At 42.4% G+C, this 24,417-nt stretch overlaps 1 protein-coding gene across 2 annotated transcripts in view; it reads left to right on the top strand.

Moving 5' to 3' along the window:
- mfsd1 (major facilitator superfamily domain containing 1) overlaps positions 1 to 24,417 on the top strand; it is a 66,370-nt gene that overhangs the window by 4,968 nt on the left and 36,985 nt on the right. For both annotated transcript variants that reach the window (XM_072474491.1, XM_072474493.1), the window contains exons 2-7: positions 4,969 to 5,021; positions 9,842 to 9,954; positions 10,045 to 10,087; positions 11,821 to 11,888; positions 15,673 to 15,781; positions 19,679 to 19,781. In XM_072474491.1, coding sequence (XP_072330592.1) covers positions 4,969 to 5,021; positions 9,842 to 9,954; positions 10,045 to 10,087; positions 11,821 to 11,888; positions 15,673 to 15,781; positions 19,679 to 19,781 — 489 coding nt within the window. The remainder of the gene's footprint in view (positions 1 to 4,968; positions 5,022 to 9,841; positions 9,955 to 10,044; positions 10,088 to 11,820; positions 11,889 to 15,672; positions 15,782 to 19,678; positions 19,782 to 24,417) is intronic.

Genomic DNA, 24,417 nt, shown 5'->3' with positions numbered 1-24,417 from the left:
TACATGCCCCTGTCTACATCAATGGGAACGAAATAGAAAGGGTCGAGAGCTTCAAGTTTTTAGGTGTACAGATCACCAACAGCCTGTCCTGGTCCCCCCATGCTGACACTATAGTTAAGAAAGCCCACCAAAGACTCTACTTTCTCAGAAGACTAAGGAAATTTGGCATGTCAGCTACGACCCTCGGCACCTTCTGCAGATGCACCATAGAAAGCATTCTTTCTGGTTGTATCACAGCTTGGTATGGAGCCTGCTCTGCCCAAGACTGCAAGAAACTACAAAAGGTCGTGAATGTAGCCCAGTCCATCACGCAAACCAGCCTCCCATCCATTGACTCTATCTATAATTCCCGCTGCCTCAGAAAGGCAGCCAGCAAAATTAAGGACCCCACGCACCCGGACATACTCTCTTCCACCTTCTTCCGTCAGGAAAACGATACCAAAGTTTGAGGTCACGTACCAACCGACTCAAGAACAGCTTCTTCCCTACTGCCATCAGACTTTTGAATGGACCTACCTCGCATTAAGTTGATCTTTTCTCTACACCTTGCTATAACTGTAACATATTCTGCAGTCTCTCCTTCCTTACGGTACACATTGTTTGTACAGCATGCAAGAAACAATACTTTTCACTGTATACTAATACATGTGACAATAATAAATCAAATCAAAGACGATTTTAGTTTAGACGGGTAGCATGGTCGGTGCAGGCTTGGAGGGCCGAAGGGCCTGTTCCTGTGCTGTGCTTTTCTTTGTTCTTTTATAATATATAAAAATCACCCCTTTAACCCCCTCCTGCACTGCAATTTTTATCTGCCAAATATTGTATGCAAATTTCCCTTCCTGATTCCCCTTTATGCGCTTCTGTCAGTGTGTCTGAATTACTTGAGATTAAGGCAGCCCTCTGGGAATCAAGACATGATGGGATGGACATGTAGATTTATAGGGAATTGTTGTTTCAGTGATGGGAGGTGAAAAATCATCAAAATTAAAGTCCACCCTAAGCTATTGGGCAGAAAATGGAATAGATTGTGACCTATGGAGTTTGTGGCTTCAGTCCTAATGCTTCACTGAAGGAAGTTGCAGGGGGCGGGATATTTAAACATGGCTACAATTTCAGATGTAATTTGTAACATTGGTTATAGCCATTTCGGTGCTATACCGGGATGGAAACCTGATTCGAAAGATACAAACAGAGTTGTGTAAAAGATGTGAACAGGTTTGCAAGGCAACAGCGTGTTCAAGGAGTTTGGAGAGGAAAGAGAAAATGGTGATGGGTTGCTAGGACACAATTGAGGCCGGGTATTTTGAGGAGGGAATTATAACACTTTAAAAACAAGAGAGAGGGTTTGAGAAGAGGCAATCATTTGCAAGTCCACTCCTCTGGACCAGAAAGGAAAGTTGGGTGGGCAGTAGTTTATTTGGACAGGTCTTGAATGAGCAGGTGACAGTTTGCAAGGAAATGAAATTTAAGCATCTAGGCAGAGGGGAGGTGGAAAGAAAGAAAAAAATAATCAAGTTCAGGGCAGGGGAATCATGTCGGGTTTGTATGGTTTAGTGGGTATGGAGACAAGAGAATTAGCAGAGACATTATTGATACCATGATCATCATTAATGGTTGATCCATGAGATTGGAGGATGATGAGTCATCAGTTTTTGCATATTGCAGTTGCGAGCAAGGTAATTTGTTGCCAGTAGGACTTAAGTACACTGTCCATGCATAGTCCCATACATTGGGTTGCCTATGAGATTACCTCAGCACTACAGGAATTCGAATCTAGAGTTGATTTTGCCAGAAATTGCTGATGAGTAAACACTAATCAAAACATTCTGGCTGCTTCTAAAAACAAAATGCTGATGCCACTGCAAAGCTCCGATCCTTCACCAATACCATCAGTGTCAGATGCAACATTGCACTTGTAAGTTGAGTTTTGCTGATTGGTGTCTTCAGTTTCATAAGGAAGTGCAAGTTAATGTGCATTTTAGGCTTATAGACACAGCCCTTAATTTTAGTATTGTTGAATCATCTTGCAAGGGAGAAAGCAGCAGCAGTTGTGTTATTAGTTGCACATGCACTAAAGTAACATTCTCTACAGTAATGAATCCCAATCGCTGTGATCATTTTCCATTTGTAAAGATACAGCCGCTTGGTTTCAATTTCATTGTTCATTCATAAATAATGATGTATCACAGGCATTGGCGTGAATTGTAGCCAGAGTTACTAATGGGCCTGCCTGTTCTGAGTGTGCAGACAGTCTGGGATCAGCCTGCGCAAGCTGAGTTGCTACCGGAGACATTTCTGTCCAGTAAATAACAGTGACAGGCATACTCCCTTCAGCCCTGGCACCTCCGGTCCAGCAGTAAAACACAAGGCTGAAAATGTGATGGAGTAACCGCGTGTTTATCCTCTGTCCCTCAACCCACTACAAAACATTTTTAAAAAGCTCCTTCACGTCATCCCTGTTTAATTCTACATGACTGTAACATGCCTCATGGATCAGTGCAACTTTACTTGACTCAGATATGTTGACAATCTGCGGCCCTGAAGTTGCAGTGCAACAGTTGTTAAATTCTGGAAGACTTTGTCCTGCTGAGAATGGACAGAGGGATGTAAGCATGTGAGACACATGGTTAAGAATAAATAAACCGTTTCCCGTACAGGAGTTGGCTAAGAAATGTGATTAGAGGAACAGCACGTCACTGCAAAATAGGTTAAAATCAATGTCCCAGGATTTCCACAAATTGAAAGTCACATTATTAGTTTCAACCTCGATTAAAGCTTCAAACATAAGCAGAATTCCCAAAACTGCAATCTAATGAATTTGCTTTGACGTTTGCCCTTTCGTGAGACCATAATTAGATTAACGAAGTAAATCTGACGATCATGAGCAACAGATTCAGCTGGAAAAAAATGGGTATGCCATGGAATTGTGTGTCTCATTAAAGTGTGCCGTGTTACTGAAAAGGTTGGGAACCATCTCTCTACAGCATCCTGAAGTGACTTGGGGCAGTGCAAAGCTATAAGTCCAGTGCTATTTTTGTTACTAATGCTGACTGGTGGTCACTGCAAAATGTTGATGGTTGGCATTTTGTGCTCGGTACTAAAGAGTATGAGCGAGAAGGCCTAACTGAGTTTGGAAAATTACTTGCTTCCAATTTGAGTCAGTCAGTTGTTTGGCCAGGCTTCTCAGGGCTTCTCTCCTCTTCTCTCCTTCCACACCCCCCCCCCCCCGCCCCCCCCCCCCCCCCGCCCCTCCAAGTTAAGAAATCAGGACATCCATGAATTAACCAGCACAACTACACCACAAGCTTTCAATTTTTTAAGCAAAAATAAACTTTATCGTACTTCAAAAAGAATTAAACAATGTAAGGACGATTAACTTGACACTAGTTTATAAAGACTTGTGCTATAAACTCAGTTTTACTTCTTCTACCCTGGCTCAAATGTAGAGGAACGGTGTCACAGGACTACTAATTAGTTTTTAATAACAAAAAAATAAACATTTATTCAACACAAAGTTTTATTATAATACAATACTCCTTTATTCTCCCCTTAGGTTCACAAATGTATACAGTTTTCAATGATAACGTCTCACACTAAAACAAAATGGCCATTGCCACTCAGCCGACCTTAAGTGGTTTGCTCCTCAAATTCACCTCAGACGATTGTCACGAGTGTTTCCAAACTCCACTCAAAAAGTCACGCTTTGAAATCTTCTTTCAAACCGTTCTTTTCTTCTGCTGGTTTCATTAATATTCCACTCCAGGTTTTCCACTTATGTCAAACAAAGCTTCGACTCTTCTTTCAACAAGGAATCCAGCACCGGATTTTCTTCTCCCCCCCCCCCCCCCCCCCCCCCCCCCCCCCATTGGACTTGTATCCTGTTCTTGAGGCAGTTCCTCTTTGTTTCTTTCACTTCAGACTTCTATTCATTTCTCTGGTTTTCTTAACTAGCTGTTCTCCCTACACTTGTTTTCTTAACCACTACTCCGTGGTATGACTTTTCTTCCAGCAAAGCTGAGAGGTGTTCCCTCTCTAACCTTCTAAAACCAACTGCCAAGAATTCAGTTAATACTACACTTAAAAAAACCTTCCTCCCATGGTTGCTGAGCAATGACTTTTACTTCTCTCCACTTGTTTACTTTTCATGCCGTAAAGCCCTCTAAGTACAAGAGAAGCACAGTTTGGGCTGAGCAACCCCTCACATATGAAAGCACCTTTGTCTAGCATGAATCTAACTATAGTTTTACCCTTCCTGACACATCCACACTAAATTCAACCCACTTAAAACTACTTTATTTCTACTTTTTAAAAATTTAGAGTACCCAATTATTTTTTTTCTAAGTAAGGGGCAATTTAGCATGGCCAATCCACCTAACCTGCACATCTTTGGGTGAAACCCATGCAGACACGGGGGAATGTGCAAACTCCACACGGACAGTGACCCAGGTCCGGGATTCGAACCCGGGTCCTCAGTGCCGTAGTCCCAGTGCTAACCATTGCACCACGTGCCACCCCCATTTCTACTACTTAACAATACAATTATAGATCTTTTAATATTACCTGTTTCCTGACAATTCACAAAGATAAACTCAAATCAAAGAATCCTCAAAGAAAGCTCTGCCCACCTCCACGGCAATATAACATACACAGCCTGTTCCCTGGTAAAAATACAAATTAGCTCCTTTTTATTTCAAAGGTTTCCTTAATTCTGGGAAACCACACGAATGTCTCCTGTTCTTTAGCTAAGCCAGACCACCGCTGCTTTTTGACTGTCACCATTTTACTAAGTTACATTTTGAGTTATCTTGTTTTTTTGTGTGGTTTGCTAGCCTCTGGATATTTCCCAGGATTTTTCCCAACTGAACTTGTATTTAAATTTGATACTAAGGCTAAAGAGCTACACCTCTAAAGCATATGTATGACATTGACATTTGTAACAATATTAATATTTTTTCTCTCTTTCAGGTAGTTATTTCTGCTATGATAACCCAGCTGCTTTGCAGACCCAATTTCTGAGTGTAAGTTGAAAATCTTAAAACATATGGTACAGCACTTGCTAACTTCAAAGAAAACTATTGGAGTGCACCTGGTGCTATGAATATTTATTATATGGTTGCTGTCTTGACCGTACCTTGAATTCTGTGATGAATATTTAAGTCCTTCAGATGTTTTTGGCAACATTTAATAGTCATATATTAACATCAATGATACTTGTATAATGTCAACTCAGTCATTTGAATGCAGTAGTGGCTACTGAATCTGTTGACCACTTTTACAGAATACACAAGTTTATTATGTGAAAGGCACAAGAGTATTAGAAATGGTTGCTTAGAACAGTTTTGATTTTAATTTTAGGCACCATTTTGCAGACAGTTTGAAGTCTCTTTCTCTCTGTTTAAACCCTTTAACCACAACTTTAAGAACACATTTGTAGCCCTGCCCTACAACTGGTCTTTCCCCCAGATTGAATTTAACATTGTTGTGACTTTGCATTAATTCCCACTGTTGGCTCGTCCCCGAGAAGGCTCTTAAAATTAAGTTTCTTTTAGATATTGCATTTTTTTGAATTTAGCATGACACTGCACCAAATATCAAGTAAATTGTTCTGCATTTAAAAAAAAATCATTTTCAGTTCTTTAAAATAATGTTCTCACAGTTGGCGGAGTCAGCACTGAACACAAGTTATTACTTTGGTGATGATGATGAATCTATTTTCAGCTGTTCATGTGATGCAGGCAAGGCCACTATTCATTGCCCATCCCTAATTGCCCATGAGAAGGTGGTGAGCTGCCTTCTTGAACCACTGCATGTCTATGTGGTATAGGTGCACCCACGGTGCTCTTGGGGAGGGAGTATTAATAAAGCTGCAGCAGGATTTACTCTTCAGTACCTCAGCAAATATTTGAATACTTTTTTAAAAAGTACGTTCTAACGCTGCCCAAATGCTCTGGTTCATGGCAAATTTTATGTTTGATATCCAAAAACTCTTTGGCCTGCATATTTTTGTAGTTTGCTCGTCTATTGAGTTATATATTAGAGGATTGATACCATTGAATACTTCTAAGTGAATTCAGCAGTGATGTGACCCGGAGTGGGGTTGTTGAGATTGAGCTTTGGGACTTACAAACCACTCCACTTTTCCTCTGTGCTTTGGGATTTGCAAACCATCCTGCTTTTCCTCTGTGCTTTATTTAGCTGTCAGAAAGTAATTGTATGTTAATTTGTCGTCCATTTGAAAATGAAATACAAACTGCAACAAAATGTACCGTTTCTTTTTACTTCTACCAAGCTGTTAATGGAAAGCTTTGGAGGAAAGCGCAAATACTGCATTAAAAAGTTAATGATGTGGAGATGCTAGCGCTGAACTGGGGTGGGCACAGTAAGAAGTCTCAACACCAGGTTAAAGTCCAACAGGTTTATTTGAAATCACAAGCTATCAAAGTGCTGCTCCTTCATCAGGTGAAGTGGAGGCAGGTTCACAAACACAGCATATATAGGCAGAGACACAATTGCAAGACAATAACAGATTGGAATGTGAAGAATGGTTGGAATGTGAGTTTTTACAGGTAAACAATTCTACAGGTAAACATTTTCTCTACAGGCAAACCTTTTCTCTGCAGGTAAACTCATCTCTCCAGGTAACCACGTCTCTATAGATACAAGCAGTGTGAATGGAGTGAGAGATAATCACAGGTAATCGAGGTGTGAATTGTTTCAAGAAAGGACAGTTAGTAGGATTCTGCAAACCTGGACAGTATGGTGGGGGTTACATGGAATGTGACATGAACCTGAGATCCCTGTTGAGGCCGTCCTCATGTGTGCAGAACTTGGCTACCAGTTTCTGCTTGGCGATTTGCATTCTTGTGTGTCTTAAAGGCCGCCTTGGAGAATGTTTACCCGAAGATCGGAGGCTGAATGTCCTTGACTGCTGAAATGTTCCCTGACTGGAAGTGAACACCCCTGCCTGGCGATTGTTGCGCGGTGTCCGTGTCACCGAACAGAAATTAGTAACCAAGTTCTGCACGCAAGAGGATGGTCTCAACCTGGATCTCAGGTTCATGTCACATTACATGTAGCGCCCACGATACTGCCCGGGTTTGCAGAATCCTACTAACTGTTCTGACTTGAAACAATTCACACCTCGATATCCCTCGCTCCACTCGCACTGTTTGTCCCTGTAAAGACTTGTTTACCTTTTAAAGACTCTCATTCCAACCATTCTTCACATTTGATCTGTAACTGTCTTGCAGGTGTGTCTGTGAAGCTGCCTCCACTTCACCTGATAAAGGATCAGTGCTCCGAAAGCTTGTGGTTTCAAATAAATCTATTGGACTTTAGCCTGGTGTTGTGAGACTTCCTACTTAAAGTTAAATAATGGAATTAGTTTGGAAGTAGCTGTGAGGTCAAATGTTATGGCATTCCTTCAAGCCTTAGTATATTTAATGCCTTGATAAATATGCTTTGGACAAGCGTTATTGAAGTATTATTGAATTAAATTGTGTATATTAATACTATGGGTCATGCTATTCGATTGGCAACCTGAAGGTTGAGAGTTAAAATCCAACCATGGAAAAGTTCTGAAATTAAATTCAATATGTCTGATAACTTGTGGACTGGCACCAGGGGATAAGTGACCCTGAAAGCTTCTGGATTGTCATCAAAATGTAACTAGTTTGGGCAAAGGAGTTTGCTACCACTTCCATTCTGATCTACAGCTGACTTGAGTTCCATCCCACCTTGCAGAGTATTAATGCCCTCTGAAGGACCGATTATATGTGTTGTACAAAACACAAATTAGTGGTATCTTTCATACATCATGTGCAGGCGGCAGGGTGGTGCAGTCGGTTGCACTGGTGTCTCACAGTGCCAGGGACCCGGGTTCGATTCTGACCTTGGGTGACTGTGTGGAGTTTGCATGTTCCCCCTGTGTCTGCCTGGATTTCCTCCAGGTGCTCCACTTTTCTCCCACAGTCCAAAAATGTGCAGGTTAGGTGGATTTGCCATGCTAAATTGCCCCTTAGTTAGGTGGGGTTATTGGGTTGCGGGGGAGTGGGCTTAGCTGGGTGCTCTTTCAGAGGGTCAGTACGGACATGATGGGCTGAATGGCCTCCTTCTGCATTGTAGGGATTCTATGATATAAAATGAGCAGAGCGATGATAAAGCCAAAGACCGACTTCCATCGTCTTATTTCACAAATTAGTACGTTTGCCCTTGTGGCTCCAGCACAAGATGCTGTCATTTAGCCCACAATGTCTGCTGTTCCTCTGAAAGAGCAATTCCCCCTTGGGCTTGCAAATTTTTGCTTTTCAGATTATGATTCCATTCTCTGTTGGAAGCCTCGTTTTACCCTTCCTCCACCAGTCTCGGGCAGTGCATTCCAGATCCTAATCACTCATTATGTGGAAATGTTTATCCTCATGGTCATCGCTTCCTTTGCCAGTTATCTTAAATCTGTGTACTCTGTTTCTTATCCTTCCACCAATGAGAACAGCTTCTCCCTATCTACACTGTCCAGACCCCTCGTGATCTCTAAAGGCAAATCTCTAAAATTTTGTTTTTCTCTGTTTAACATTAGTTAATAAGTGCTTGTGTTCCTGTTGAAATCTGGTCGTTAAAAGTATAATCAAATTATGATCCGTAAATCCCAGAGCTTTTGACTGGTTTGTGCATTTTTATTTATGTAACACCCAATTGAAGTAATCAGTTACATTCAAGCATTCATGAATTGAAAACAGTAACTTCATGGGGAAAAAGTGCAATTAACACATGTTCATTCCTGTTTTTATGAATACTTTTGGTGTGTAGGAGAGCATATTCGTGCAATATTTGGCATTTAACACCAAGCATTTAGTGAGTCAAGGGCATACTTGGTTTCAGCTTAGCATAGGTACAAATGACATTACTGTGAAAAACACAAACCAGGCAACTGCACTTGCACAGTGTGAAAATGGTCTCATGGGACACAGTGCTATTGCACTTGTAGCATCAGAATAAGCCTATGATGTTAGTGGTTTAAAATGCTTATGTTGAGATGTAGGACCATGTATAAAGCTAAGTCCTAGATTATAGAAATTGTCCATTGTGGTGCACAGGTTGATGTCTTAATGTTGTAGTGTTGTAAGTATATGTTTATCTATAGATCTGTTATTTCTGGAGTTATGGTTTTGATAATTTGAAATTTCTGAGTTTCTTATTGGAAATTTTCCAAATTATAAATTGGTTGAAATTAAATATTTTTCTATTGACTATGCAATATGGTAAGAATTGCAAATGAGCTGTGAATTAATATGCAAGATTGGCTGCAAACATTGTAATATGCTCAATTTGGAATCAAAGAATTAGTTTTGTCTTTTAAACCGGAGTTTAAACCTATAAATATGGAGGATTTATATTGATTTTCTATTTCTTTTCTCAATTTTTAAACTTTACTTTGAATGCCTAACATTTCTGTTGAGTTGTCACTATACAGTTCCCTCCTGATGATGACAAAGTATTATGATGAAACTGAATTATCTGATTTATTTAGTAACTTAATCCGGAAAAGTGGGGAAAATGGCGCGAGAAAATTTGGAATTATAATTTGAAGTAAGAGAAATTAGCTGGATTCTAAAACACACTCCTATCCAGTAATATAATCCTTATGTAATAACTGTCGCATTGCTCCTTGATGTGGCATATGACTTCATTGTGTCGTTGTAAGTATTGTGTAAGTATTGTGCATTATGTTGCATTGTTATGTTGTTTACACCAATGCAGTTGGCTGTTTTGTAAAATTTCAGGATTCTTGACTGCAGTATTTGAAATTCCAACTTGGCCTGAAAATTTTCTCCTTTAATAGGATATGAAGATTAATACTGCCACATTTATGCAACTGTATGCATGGTATTCCTGGCCCAATGTTGTCCTCTGCTTTTTTGGAGGATTTTTACTGGACAGGGTATTTGGAATGCGGTAAGAAAATCAACTAATTTTCGTCTGAAGACAAGTGAAATTGTGTGATGAGAAATGCCACAAATCTGACATTTAAAACTTTTCTTGCAGTTTGGGAACAATAATCTTCAGCCTGTTTGTCTGTGTTGGACAAGTGAGTAAAAATTCACATTTATTCTGTGACTATTTATACAACAACCGGTGGAATTGAGACTACTGCATTCTTGAGTATGTGCCTTTTTAAAATTCTTTCATGGATATGGGTATCGCTGTTACCCGTCCCTAATTGCCTTTGAGCTGAGTGGCCTGTTAGGCCAAATTGGAGGGCGGATAAGAGGGCGGCACAGTGGTTAGCATAGGGGACTCACAGCTCCAGAGTCCCGGGTTCAATTCTGGCCTTGGGTAACTGTCTGTGTGGCGTTTGCACGTTCTCCCTGTGTCTGCGTGGGTTTCCTCCGGGTGCTCCGGTTTTCTCCCACAGTCCAAAGATGTGCAGGTTAGGTGGATTGGCCATGCTAAATTGCCCCTTAGTGTCCAAAAGGTTAGGTGAGATTACTGGGTTACAGGGATTGGGTGGAGGCGTGGGCTTAAGTAGGGTGCTCTTTCCAAGGCCGGTGTAGGCCTGACCGGCTGAATGGCCTCTTGCACTGTAAATTCTATGATAACTATATTGTTGTGAGTCTGGAGTCACATGTAGACCAGACTGGGTAAGGTCAGCAGATTTCCTCCCCTAAAGGGCGTTGGTGAACCAAATGGGAGTTTAAACAATCAATGATATTTTCATGGTCACCATTACTGAGACTAGCTTTCACTGAACTGAGTGTGAATTCCACTGGCTGCAGTGCTGAGATTTGAACCCATATTCCTCACAGCATTGACTCTGGATTGCTAGTCTACTGACATTACCACTATGCCGCCATCTCCCCAATGTCAGATTAACAGATAATTTTAATACCTGATCCTGTTTGAGTGCATGTAGAATACAACTGCTAGTCTTGGATTTCAGCTAGCCAGCACCGTTTTACATTTCCCTCCTGTTCCTTAACTTCTGCTGGATATGCAGAAGTTATCTCCCAGAAGTCAGATTTTAAATGTTTCAATAGTGTGTGTGGACTTTCTGCCCAAACATTTTAATTGCAGCTATTCCCCTCAGTTTCAAACTGAAATGCCATCCCTCTAGAGACACCTTTCATTGTAATTTCCTTTAATTGCCAAAGTTATGTCGCCAAAGTATTTGTTGAATTTTTGATGCCCAAAGGAGGTTGTTAGCAGTCTATACGCACAAGGAAAATGATCAGTTTTGAGGTCTTGGACTCTTTAAAACCACAGCTCATCTGAAGTTATGTTGTTTCTGGTTCACTGCAATATGCACCTCGTTAGACGTCATCTGACGCCAGAAATCAAGTTATGACTAGAGCACCTCCTAACTTGGTTACTCGATTTTTTAAATTCATTCATGGGATGTGGGAGTTGCTGGCTGGGTCAGCATTTATTGCCCATCCCCGAGGGCAATTGAGAGTCAACCACATTGCTGTGGGTCTAGAGTTATATGTAGGCCAGGCCAGGTAAGGATGGCAGCTTTCCTTCCCAGAAAGAACATTAGTGATTTACAGTGAACTCAAATTGCACCATTTGCTGTGGTGGGATTAATGCCCCAGAGCATTACTCTGGGTCTCTGGATTACTAGTCCAGCGACAGTATCACTACGCCACTTCCTCCACTATATATGTCTGGTCACAAGGTGTCTAGTTTGGTATTGCGAAGATTGAGTGTATAGCCATTATTCTGTGGGTCAATTTGTGTCATTTTTCCAAGGTGTGGAAGACCTAATAAAGGTGACGAAATCGACATGGATGGAAAGCAATATAAACATATGCTTTTTTAAAGGTTATTGTTGCTACTGGAGCATTGTTCAATGCATTTTGGCTGATGGAACTGGGAAGATTTGTCTTTGGGTGAGTTCATTATTTTATGCTAGTAAATGTACAACACAATCATTGAAGCAATATTTAGATTAATGCTGGGCAAAGTAGTACAAGTTTTCCAATCAAGTATTTTAATGTTGCCATCAACCTATTTATTCAAAACTAGTCATGCTTAATGTTAAGATAGCACAGATCAGGATGTTGACGGTTGTCAGCTAACCATGCCCAAGTAATCTTAAGTAATGAAGTGGCAGTGTATATTTTGTTCCTCCTCATCAACATGTAGAAGATCATACTCGTGCAGTACCTGGCCTCTACATGGGAGTGTACTGTTTCTGACTTGCATCTACAATGCAGTTGGGTGGTATTGTAGGATCTTTGGATAAAGATATTACACATATTGTTAAGAACATTATAAAATAGGAGAATGATTAGACCATTTGGCCCATTGAGCCTGCTCCACCATTCATTCAGGTCATGGTTGATCTTGTATGTCAAATCAGCTTTCTCACTCGATACTCACCCTGCTCAAACATCTGTTAATAATAATGATCTTTTATTGTCACAAGTATGAAGTTACTGTGAAATTCCCTAGTCGCCACATTCCGGCACCTGTTCGGTTAAGCTGGTATGGGAATTGAACCCGCGCTGCTGGCCTTGTTCTGCATTACAAACCAGCTGTCTAGCCCACTGAGCTAAACCAGCCCTTGTTGACCACAGCCTTGAATATACTCAACGTCAGAACATCCACAGCTCTTGGGTGGAGAATTCTACGAATTCTCAGTTTTGTTTTCACCTCATTCAAATGAACAAAGAACAAAGAAATGTACAGCACAGGAACAGGCCCTCCAAGCCCGTGCCGACCATGCTGCCCGACTAAACTACAATCTTCTACACTTCCTGGGTCCGTATCCCTCTATTCCCATCCTATTCATGTATTTGTCAAGATGCCCCTTAAATGTCACTATCGTCCCTGCTTCCACCACCTCCTCCGGTAGCGAGTTCCAGGCACCCACTACCCTCTGCGGAAAAAACTTGCCTCGTACATCTGCTCTAAACCTTGCCCCTCTCACCTTAAACCTATGCCCCCTAGTAATTGACCCCTCTACCCTGGGGAAAAGCCTCTGACTATCCACTCTGTCTATGCCCCTCATAACTTTGTAGACCTCTATCAGGTCTCCCCTCAACCTCCTTCGTTCCAGTGAGAACAAACCGAGTTTATTCAACCGCTCCTCATAGCTAATGCCCTCCATACCAGGCAACATTCTGGTAAATCTCTTCTGCACCCTCTCTAAAGCCTCCACATCCTTCTGGTAGTGTGGCGACCAGAATTGAACACTATACTCCAAGTGTGGTCTAACTAAGGTTCTATACAGCTGCAACATGACTTGCCAATTCTTATACTCAATGCCCCGGCCAATGAAGGCAAGCATGCCGTATGCCTTCTTGACTACCTTCTCCACCTGTGTTGCCCCTTTCAATGACCTGTGGACCTGTGCTCCCAGATCTCTTTGACTTTCAATACTCTTGAGGGTTCTACCATTCACTGTATATTCCCTACCTGCATTAGACCTTCCAAAATGCATTACCTCACATTTGTCCGGATTAAACTCCATCTGCCATCTCTCCGCCCAAGTCTCCAAACAATCTAAATCCTGCTGTATCCTCCGACAGTCCTCATCGCTATCCGCAATTCCACCAACCTTTGTGTCGTCTGCAAACTTACTAATCAGACCAGTTACATTTTCCTCCAAATCATTTATATATACTACAAAGAGCAAAGGTCCCAGCAATGATCCCTGTGGAACACCACTGGTCACAGCCCTCCAATTAGAAAAGCATCCTTCCATTGCTACTCTCTGCCTTCTATGACCTAGCCAGTTCTGTATCCACCTTGCCAGCTCACCTCTGATCCTGTGTGACTTCACCTTTTGTACTAGTCTACCATGAGGGACCTTGTCAAAGGCCTTACTGAAGTCCATATAGACAACATCCACTGCCCTACCTGCATCAATCATCTTAGTGACCTCCTCGAAAAACTCTATCAAGTTAGTGAGACACGACCTCCCCTTCACAAAACCATGCTGCCTCTCACTAAAACGTCCATTTGCTTCCAAATGGGAGTAGATCCTATCTCGAAGAATTCACTCCAGTAATTTCCCTACCACTGAAGTAAGGCTCACCGGCCTGTAGTTCCCTGGATTATCCTTGCTACCCTTCTTAAACAGAGGAACAAATGGGTGACCCTTTAGCCCGTAGTACAAGAGTCCCCTCAACATTTGCACACAACATTGCATGTACAGTCTCCTTTTCCTCTCAAGTCCTTGAACCTGTTGTCATCTCCTAAATTTGTGCCCATCTTTCTTGCAACCTGTTGTCACCTCCTAAATTTGTGCCCATCTTTCTTGCAACTTCTTAAACCCCTTCAATTATGTTTCTGCCACTGTCACGGCTACGCAAGGGCCTTGCGGTAGCACAGTGGTTAGCACTGTTGCTTCACAACGCCAGGGTCCCAGGTACGATTCCCACTTGGGTGACTGTCTGTGCGGAGTCTGCACGTTCTCCCCGTGACTGCAAGGGATTCCTCTGGGTGCTCAGTTTTCCTCCCACATGTCTCGAAAGATGTGCTTGTTAGGTGAATTGGACATTCTGAATTCTCATCGGTGTACCCGAACAGACACTGGTATGTAGCGACTAGGGGATTTTCACAGTAACTTCATTGCTGTGTTAATGTAAGCCGCCTTGTGATAATAATGAAGATGATTATTGTTAATAACCAAAGCAGTAAATGCTCTATGAATTTGAACACAGTGCACTGTCACTTCTCATTCTTTTTGATCTCTGGAGCTTTTAACAAGGTTGTCCATCCATACTCCTGCAGTGTATCTTCTCCATTGTCCAGCTGAGTACAGCTCCCGTTGCCTGGTTCCACTCTTGCCTATCAAGAGCAGACAAAGAATCTTTGGCAGTGGTTTCTCGTTCTGCTGTTTCACACCATTACCGCAAGCCTGAATAGGAACCACCCTTGACCCCAACCTATTTCTTTACATGCTGCACCTTGGACGATCATTCATCAAGACTTCATGTATGTTGATGTCATCCAGCTGTACCTCCTCCACTTCTTTCTCACCCCCCCCCCCCCCCCCCCCCGCCCCCCTTCAACAGTGTATCTGATGTCCCCCTGCTTGTCTGATATTCTATCCTGAATGAAGTGAAATATTGTTTAATTAAACATCGGAAAGATCAAAACCTTTGCATTTGTCCCCCCACAACAAACTCTGTTCCTCACCATGAATTCCATCCTCGTTCCCAGCTAGTTTGCGGTTGAACCAGGTAATTCCAAGCCTCTGCTTCCTCTTGACCCTGAACTGAGCCTCCAATTCTATACTCTTCAAAAGCACATCTACTTCCACTTGTGTATGTTTTACGGGTAAATGCATTATGTATAACTTTACACTTTCTGTTACCTTTCAATTGGCCCTTGTTGCTCTTTTGACTTCATGCCAAGGCTACCTTTAAAGTATCAGCTTGCATTGTGATCAAGTTCTGAGTGTGCTTGAATGTTCATTGGTTACCAAATGACATTTAATTGAATAGCTGATTAATTTAGAATGTAGATTTTGATATGATGGTCTTTGACTTCTTTTCTAATCTTATTGCCATTTCCTCTGACCTGAGAATGGTTGGGTGCACAATGCCTTTACTAACATGAGATCAGAACGGCTCTGCTTAATTTGTTCTGGAGGTAATTGAAAGTAAAATGGAACTGTAAAGCAATTGAAAGTTAATCGCATGTTTCTTTTCACTTTTATAGGATTGGTGGGGAATCATTAGCTGTTGCACAGAACACGTATGCAGTCAGCTGGTTCAAAGGCAAAGAACTAAACCTTGTGTTTGGGTTGCAGCTCAGCATGGCTAGAGTGGTATGAGTAGCATTTATTAGATCCAGAGATGTAACAAAAATCCAAATAGTTTATCATGATTGCATTAATCTTATCCAATTCTCTGGAAATAAGCAACATCCTATGCAGTATAGGAAAATAGAAAACTAATTTGAAAAGGACACTTCTAGAGCTGTAATGCAGCAACATATTATGCTCTGCTAGTTTACATTTATATCAAGTAAGGAAGCTATTTGATTCATACACTTATGGAACATTCTACTGCTTTAGGCAGCTTGTTTAATCGAGAGGGTGCTAGACAAGGGGCGGGATTCTCCACTCCCGCGCCGAAGTGTCCACGCCGTCGAGGTTCACGACGGCACGAAACGGACCCGATCCCGACCGATTCAGGCCCCGACAATGGGCTAGGATCGGGGCCACATCATCTACACGCGCCAGGCCTTGTCGCCGCGTAAAGGCGGCGCTGCATAGATGGCGCAGCCGGCGCCGCATAACTGGCGTCACCCGCGCATGCGTGGTTGCCGTCCTCTCTGAGTCCGCCCGCAGGAAGATGGCGGACGGATCTTGCGGGGCCACGGGAGGAAGGAGGTCCTCCTTCAGAGAGGACGGCCCGACGATCGGTGGGCACCAATCGCGGACCATGCCACATTTGAGGTACCCCCCGGTGCAGGATCTCCCCCCCCCCCCCCCCCCAAGAGCAGGCCGCCCCCCCAGCGTTCCCGTGCTGTTCCCAACGGCAGCGACCAGGTGTGGACGGCGCCAGGGGGAACCCGCCGTTTTGGCCTGGCCGCTCTGCCCATCCGGGCCTGAGAATAGTGGGGGTGTTGGAGAATCGCCATTTTGGGTGTCTCCGGCCCGCGGAACTCGACGGGGCAGTTCCCGCCGCTTGGGAGAATCGCGGGAGGGCGTCGGACCGGCGTCCCAGGAAATTTTGGCGGCCCAGGCGATTCTCCCAACCGGCGCGGGAGTGGAGAATCTCGCCCAAGGACTGGGAGAAGTAAGAAGAAAATGCCAGTGCAACATCCATTTAACATAAAAAGCCTAATTGTATCCTACATTGATTTATTTAAGCAACCTTTTCTGAGAGTGTGCTTGCCACAACACATATGGTATGTTGGTTTTATTTGGATGCAGTTCTGTTGCGAGCATTCTTAATTCTTTATAATTATTTTGGGAGATAAAGTGATGAAACCCTGTCAAGAATTACTTCTAGTCTCAAAACATAGGGTACCATTTGGCATCTGTGATCCCTCAAGAGAAGTTCTGGACGTCACTAGATAATTACAAGTAAAGAGCACTGTTTAGTCCATCTTGGGTCATTGATCCAGAATAATCCTAAAGTTCCTTCACTTCAGTCTATTTGGTTCTTAAAAGATTCCAAGGGTTTCGCCTCCAATATTGTTGACTTTGTGTGAAGAAGAACTTGATATAATGGTGCAAAATGTGTCTTTTACCACCTTGAACCTGTGGCACCTTGTCCTACTCATATGTATGTTATGGGCCAGGGTTTAGAAATTCCAAAGTATATTATGGAGTTCATCTGACCTATAACCTTTTTATTGAATTTGGCTAGGATGAGCACAAGAGCCTTCACTTGAGGTGTGATTCAGCAGTCTTCCTAGACACTTTAATCAAAATAAGCTTTATCCTAAGAACTTAATCAGCATTTATATAAACATACAGCAAGAAGCTTTTATCAATTACAAACATAAAGGTGCCCCACAGCTATATTAATCCATGTATAACACTTAATGAATTCCCCCATGACTGTTCCAATTCAGAAACAAAACCCCATAAGCCAAAGGCCTGGCCCAGCACTCTGCATTCTCACTTGAACAAGACTGGCTTTCTGAGATTCTGACCCCGTCTCACCAGCATGTTTAAATCCTTGCCAGAAAGCAAATATGTCTAAAGCCACCACCAAGGTGATTTTTACTGGAACAGATATTTAAAATGAAATGGCCCAAACACTTCTTTCTCCTGTCTGAGTCCACAGCAGTTAAAACAAAATGAGAGCGAAACCAAAATAATCACACAGCCACAGCCCAGCTCCACCCACAAAATGACATCACTGAAGCCACGTCATAAGACAAAAACTCTAGGGCAATTTTGGGCAATAAGTGCTGCCGAGTCAGAGGCGTCCACATCACATGACAATGATAAAAAATAAAATCGCATTTCGGAATCCTGCTTTGAAGGTTGAAAAGCTCAAAGTTACTCGGAACCTTCTTCACAACATGATCAATCTGTAGCTTGAGCAATGTGTTCACTCCTGGTTACAGTAATATTAAGATAACATTCACACACTGAGCAGTGCAGAGGAGAGCGATTGCAATTGCTCTCCTCTGCATTGCTCCCTGTATGTAAATGTTATCTTTTAAAAAAAAATTTAGAGTATCCAATTCATTTTTCCCATTACGGGGCAATTTTAGCGTTACCAATCCACCTACACCACACTTGTGAATGTTATCTTAATATTGCTGTAGCCAGAAGCAAACACGTTGCTCAAGATACAGATTGATCATGATTTCTTTCCAACTTCTTGTCTTATTGTTTGGCTGTGTTGTAGCCACTCTTATTTACTTTATGATTGCATTGGGAAGCCGGGTCAAATATCAAATTACTGAATGTCCGAGGCCTTGCAAACTTCTTTCCTCATTATTCGAGCACCACTCCGAGACCGGAGGATATTTCCTATTTTTTGTCTGCCCAAAACTTTATATTAAACAAGGTGGAGCTGGGCTGTGGCTGTGTGATTATTTTGGTTTCACCCATTGTTTTTGTCCATATGAATATTCACTCCGATTTCTAAGTTGCTTCCTCTGATTCTACTGATCTTTGGTAGTTTTGTTTTTTGCTTCCTCTGATTCTACTGATCTTTGGTAGTTTTGTTTTTAAAAATTTGACCAATGTTCACTCTCGGAAAAATATATTTTCCAATTTCCTTCCACAAGGAGTGGAATAACGGAGGAAAGCATGTTTGGTTTCCATCTGTGTGTCTCGAAACAGCAGTTTCTACAGTATTTTTTTGGAGGTTCTGGAAAATGTCTACTGCAGAGAGACTTTTCAAGGAAAAGAGTTTAACCCACATCCCCAAATTAACTCAACTATTTTAAGGAAATGTGCATGAGTACTGACTACATGGTGATATTCTCTTAAACTTAGTTGACTGGAGAGGTGACCAGGACTGTTCTTTGTTTGAGATCCTAATTTTCTCTGTGTCACTCGGTTGTTGCTTTTTCATTGTATTTGAAGGAAGGACAATTTCCCCCAGGCTGCACTTGCTTCCTAATGGCTATTTACATTGGTGAAGTTCTTTGTCCAAGGAGGAAATACAGAACTGAGCAGTTTTTCGAAAACTAAAGATTTTAAACCAGTTTTTTTTAATTAAAAAAAAAAAATGCTATAATGTACCCACACGATTACAAATTGACATTAATTGACACCGAAGGAATGGTCTTCTCACTCAAATGAAACTTGAGTGTTGGGGGGGGGGGGGAAGAAGTTTAGTTGTGTGTAATTTACTTTAGATCCAGTGTTATTTGCTTGAATTTAATTCTCTTTGATTAATCAATTCAGTTGACTTTACTAGATGCAGCACTTTGTAGCAACTGGTTTCATAAAACTCAATCCATGACGGAAGTGCAGTTTTGAAGGACCCCATAGACTGGACATGCCAAAAATTATCCAACCTCCTTTTGGGTTGGAGGAGGAAGTTGAGGCTGTGGAATCTATCTCTGGAGTGATAAATGTAGTTTGTATGGCTATTGAATCTTTTGAATATGCAATTTTTAAACTTGATTTTTTTTATTGACGTGCAGATTTTAGAAATTAAACACATGACCAACAGCGTGCATGAATCAGTCTTGCATTGAAGTAGGTGTGCAAAGTTTAAACTACATTCTTTTTTTTCTACAGGGTAGTACTGTGAACATGAACGTTATGGGATGGATCTATGCAAGAGCAGCAAAGATGGTGGGCTCTATGAATCACAGTGCCCTTGGCATAAGTCTCATGATAGGTTTGTAACTTTGTTTTAATTCAGTGCAACTGACATGAATACCAACTGGAATTTCTTTTGGCCACATTTGATTTGCCTTTGCTGATAGCTTGGATGTATTTTTACTCTCCTGCAATCCCAATTTTGGAAGGTCCACTTCCTCCAATGTCATTGATTAACAGGCACAGAAGTTTAAATGTGTCTCTTGGAGGGTCAGTAAAGCTCACTTCACAAGTTTGATCACTGAGTAAGCACAACAATTTAGAAAGTAAACACTGTCTTTAACTTACATTGTCTTAAGAGTTGGTTACATTTTAAACCTTCCATCTGAAAGATGAGTTTCCTTTCGATTAATATAGTCTGCATTTATTTGTTCACGTATTGTAGGCCCGGGTTAGCTGAAGAGTTCTCTTCAGAATATAGCAAAAGAGTCAGGAATAAACAAAAAACGAGAGGGCCAAGGATGCTCATTATTTTGGCATATTAACTGGCGCGTCATGACCAGAGATCACATGTCAAGAATGGTTGTTCTGTAGCATAAATATGAGTGAATTATGCTAGTGAGCTGTGTCCTGGAATACAGTTGTTTCAATACAATATTCCCTTACGGTGAGCAGAATTCTTTGATCAAAGTTAGTATCCGCTATGGTATTTGCCTGTCAATGCAATTCCTTTAACGTACATAACCAGTTCAGCGAATAAATCTTGGGAATGTTGTTTGGCACCAACAAAGAGCAAAATTATTCCATTGACTTCCAAGATGTTCATTTGGTTTTGTACTTGTCTACTTAAAGTTTTTTTAAAATAGGAAGACGTGCAAAAGATGTTTCCTTATGTTTGAAATCTTGTGGGATTCCTTAATTCTCTTGGAAATTTAATAATAATAATTGCTTATTGTCACAAGTAGGCTTCAATGAAGTTACTGTGAAAAGCTCCTTTTTAATGTTGCATGGAGTTTGCATGTTGGAATTTGGCCGTTATGACTCTTCTTTGAGTCAACGTTAACAAAAGACAAACAATTGCAAAATTACAATGACAATTTGGCCAGTGCTCAATGTAACTTAACCTATTTAATAAATTCTATATCCTTTCTTTGCATAATTCCTTTCTTTTTAATATCATTCACCAATCGACAAAATGCAAAATGACTTGAGTTTACTTAGTTTGTTATCACCTCTTTATTTTAATAAGTGTCAGGTAGAAATTATTTGATTTGAAACCGTTTTGCCATATTGCTCACCACCACTCACTTCAGTCACTTCGCCACTTCAGTCACTTCACTGTAGTCACTATCAGGCTCAAGCCACAGGTTGTGAATTTAAGCTCTGTACAAGGCTTAAGTGAATCATCTAGGTGGATGTTTGTGTTGTGTATCACTGCATCCATTAGAATTATCAATCTTCAAATTAGACATTAAAACAATGGATCTGCCTATTGTGAGTATTGCACATCTCATGGCATTAGTTGACCTGTGATACATTTATTCCAGAGTTCTGGTTCATATTTCCCATGTACAACCAAATATCTTGTAGGAAAATGTATTGGTTATTTTATGCACAGTAAAGTTCCATAAACAACAGTGAGAGAGGTGACAAATCCATACTTGTGTTGGTTGAGGAATGAATCATCATAAACTAGATTCTTGGACTCTTTTTTTGAAAATATTTTATTAAGACATATATAATTTTAACAATTTTCAAGAGGACAAAAAATAACAGAACAAATAACACCCACCCAACCAACAACCAAACCCAGCCAACGTGGTTTACCTACACAGTTCCCCAGTCTCCCTTTCCCACAAACTATTTCCCATCTCAACCAGCCCCCCATGCCTCCCTCTTTCCCTTTTCACCTTATATCCGCTGACAGCATAATTTTCCCCAAAGAAGTTGATAAATGGCTGTCACCTCTGGCTGAACCCTTGCATCGTTCCTCTCAGGGCGAACTTGATCTTCTCAAGCCTGAGAAACCCGGCCATGTCACAGACCCCTGCCCTGATTTCGGGAGTTCCGAGACCCTCCACGCCAATAAGATCTGTCTCTGGGCTGCCAGCGTGGCAAAGGCCAAAACATCAAGCTCTCTTGCCCCTGGACTCCCGGATCTTCCGACACACCCAAAATTACCACTTCTGGACTCGGAACCACCCATGCCTTTAATACCATTGACATGACATAGGCAAATCCCTGCCAAAACCTCCTAAGCCTCGAACATGCCCAAAACACGTGGACATGATTTGCGGGCCCTCCTGTACACCACCCACACCTATCCTCCACCCCTTCAAAGAACCTGCTCATACGGGCCACAATCATGTACCCACTGTGGACCACCTTGAATTGCACTTTGAATTGTATCAGGCTAAGCCTGGCACCGTCGAGGACACGTTGACTCTACTCGGGGCATCCTCCCACAACCCCGTCTCTAACTACTTGCCCAATTCTTCCTCCCATTTTCGCTTCACTTGCCCTATCGCGCGCAGCTCCCTCCCATTCCATAAGCTCTTTATAAATTTCCGAGACCTTCCTCTCCCCCACTCCCGTTTTCAATACTATCTGTATCCCCTGGGGCGGTAGGTGCGGATAGGTCGTGACCTGCCTCCGCGCAAAGTCCCTCACCTGCAGGTAGTGGAACCCATTTCCCCAGGGCAGCGCAAACTCCTCCAAGCACGGAAAGCTGCCATCAGTAAACTGGTCCCAAAACCACTCGATCCCAGCTCACTGCCACCTCCGAAACCCCCCCCTTTCAGATTCCTCCCGCCCCCCGACGCAAACCGGTGGTTGCCACAAATAGGTGTCCATGCCGACGCTCCCTCCACTCCCATGTGCTTCCACCACTGTCCCCACACCCTCAAGTCCGCCACTACCACCGGGCTTGAGGAGCCGTTACCAGTGCCCCTAAACTTGTGCCCCTACATGAGACATAGAACATTACAGCGCAGTACAGGCCCTCGCTGTTGCGCTGACCTGTGAAACCAATCTAAAGCCTATCTACAGTATTCCAAAATCATCCATATTTTTATCCAATGACCATTTAAATGCCCTTAATGTTGGCGAGTCCACAACTGTTGCAGGCAGGGCATTCCACACCCCTACTACTCTCTTGAGTAAAGAACCTATCTCTGACATGAAAATGAAAACCGCTTATTGTCACGAGTAGGCTTCAATGAAGTTACTGTGAAAAGACCCTAGTCGCCACATTCCGGCGCCTGTTCGGGGAGGCTGGTACGGGAATTGAACCGTGCTGCTGGCCTGCCTTGGTCTGCTTTAAAAGCCAGCGATTTAGCCCAGTGAGCTAAACCAGTCCCTATGAAGTTACTGTGAAAAGCTCCTAGCCGCCACATTCCAGCGCCTGTTCGGGGAGGCTGGTACGGGAATTGAACCCGTGCTGCTGGCCTTGTTCTGCTTTACGAGCCAGCTGTTTAGCCCACTGTGCTAAACCTGTCCCTGGTCCTATATCTATCTCCCTAAATCTGTCCTATATCTATCTCCCCTCAATTTAAAGCTATGTCCCCTCATGCTAGCCATCACCATCCTAGGAAAAAGGCTCTCACTGTCCACCCGATCTAATCCTCTGATCATCTTGTGTGCCTCAATTAAGTCACCTCTTAACCTTCTTCTCTCCAACAAAAACAGCCTTAAGTCGCTCAGCCTTTCCTCATAAGATCTTCCCTCCATACCAGGTAACATCCTGGTAAATCTCCTCTGCACCCTTTCCAATACTTCCACATCCTTCCTATAATGCGGCGACCAGAACTGCACGCAATACTCCAAATGCGGCCGCACCAGAGTTTTGTACAGCTGCAACATGACCTCATGGCTCCGAAACTCAATCCCTCTACCAGTAAAAGATAACGCACCGTACGCCTTCTTAACAACCCTATCAACCTGGGTGGCAACTTTCAGGGATCTATGTACATGGACACCACGATCTCTCTGCTTATCCACACTACCAAGAATCTTACCATTAGCCCAGTACTCTGTCTTCCTGTTACTCCTTCCAAAATGAATCACCTCACACTTTTCTGCATTAAACTCCATTTGCCACCTCTCAGCCCAGCTCTGCAGCTCATCTATGTCTCTCTGTAACCTACAACATCCTTCCGCATTGTCCACAACTCCACCGACTTTAGTGTCATCTGCAAATTTACTCACCTATCATTCTACGTCCTCCAGGTAATTTATAAAAATGACAAACAGTGGCCCCAAAACAGATCCTTGTGGTACACCACTAGTAACTGAACTCCAGGCTGAACATTTCCCATCAACTACCACCCTCTGTCTTCTTACAGCTAGCCAATTTCTGATCCAAACTGCTAAATCACCCTGAATCCTGTGCCTCTGCATTTTCTGCAATAGCCTACCATGGGGAACCTTATCAAACGCTTTACTGAAATCCATATACACCACATCAACTGCTTTACCCTCATCCACCTGTTTGGTCACCTTCTCAAAGAACTCAATAAGGTTTGTGAGGCACGACCTACCCTTCACAAAACCGTGTTGACTATCCCTCATCAAATTATTCCTTTCTAGATGATTATAAATCCTATCCCTTATAAACCTTTCCAAGTCTTTGCCCACAACAGAAGGCTCACTGGTTACCAGGGTTGTCTCTACTCCCCTTTTTGAACAAGGGGACAACATTTGCTATCCTCCAGTCT

The sequence above is a fragment of the Scyliorhinus torazame genome, chromosome 14, assembly GCF_047496885.1.
Source record: "Scyliorhinus torazame isolate Kashiwa2021f chromosome 14, sScyTor2.1, whole genome shotgun sequence".
In the NCBI taxonomy this organism is placed as follows: Eukaryota; Metazoa; Chordata; class Chondrichthyes; order Carcharhiniformes; family Scyliorhinidae; genus Scyliorhinus; species Scyliorhinus torazame.
This window is presented reverse-complemented; position numbering and strand designations above follow the sequence as displayed.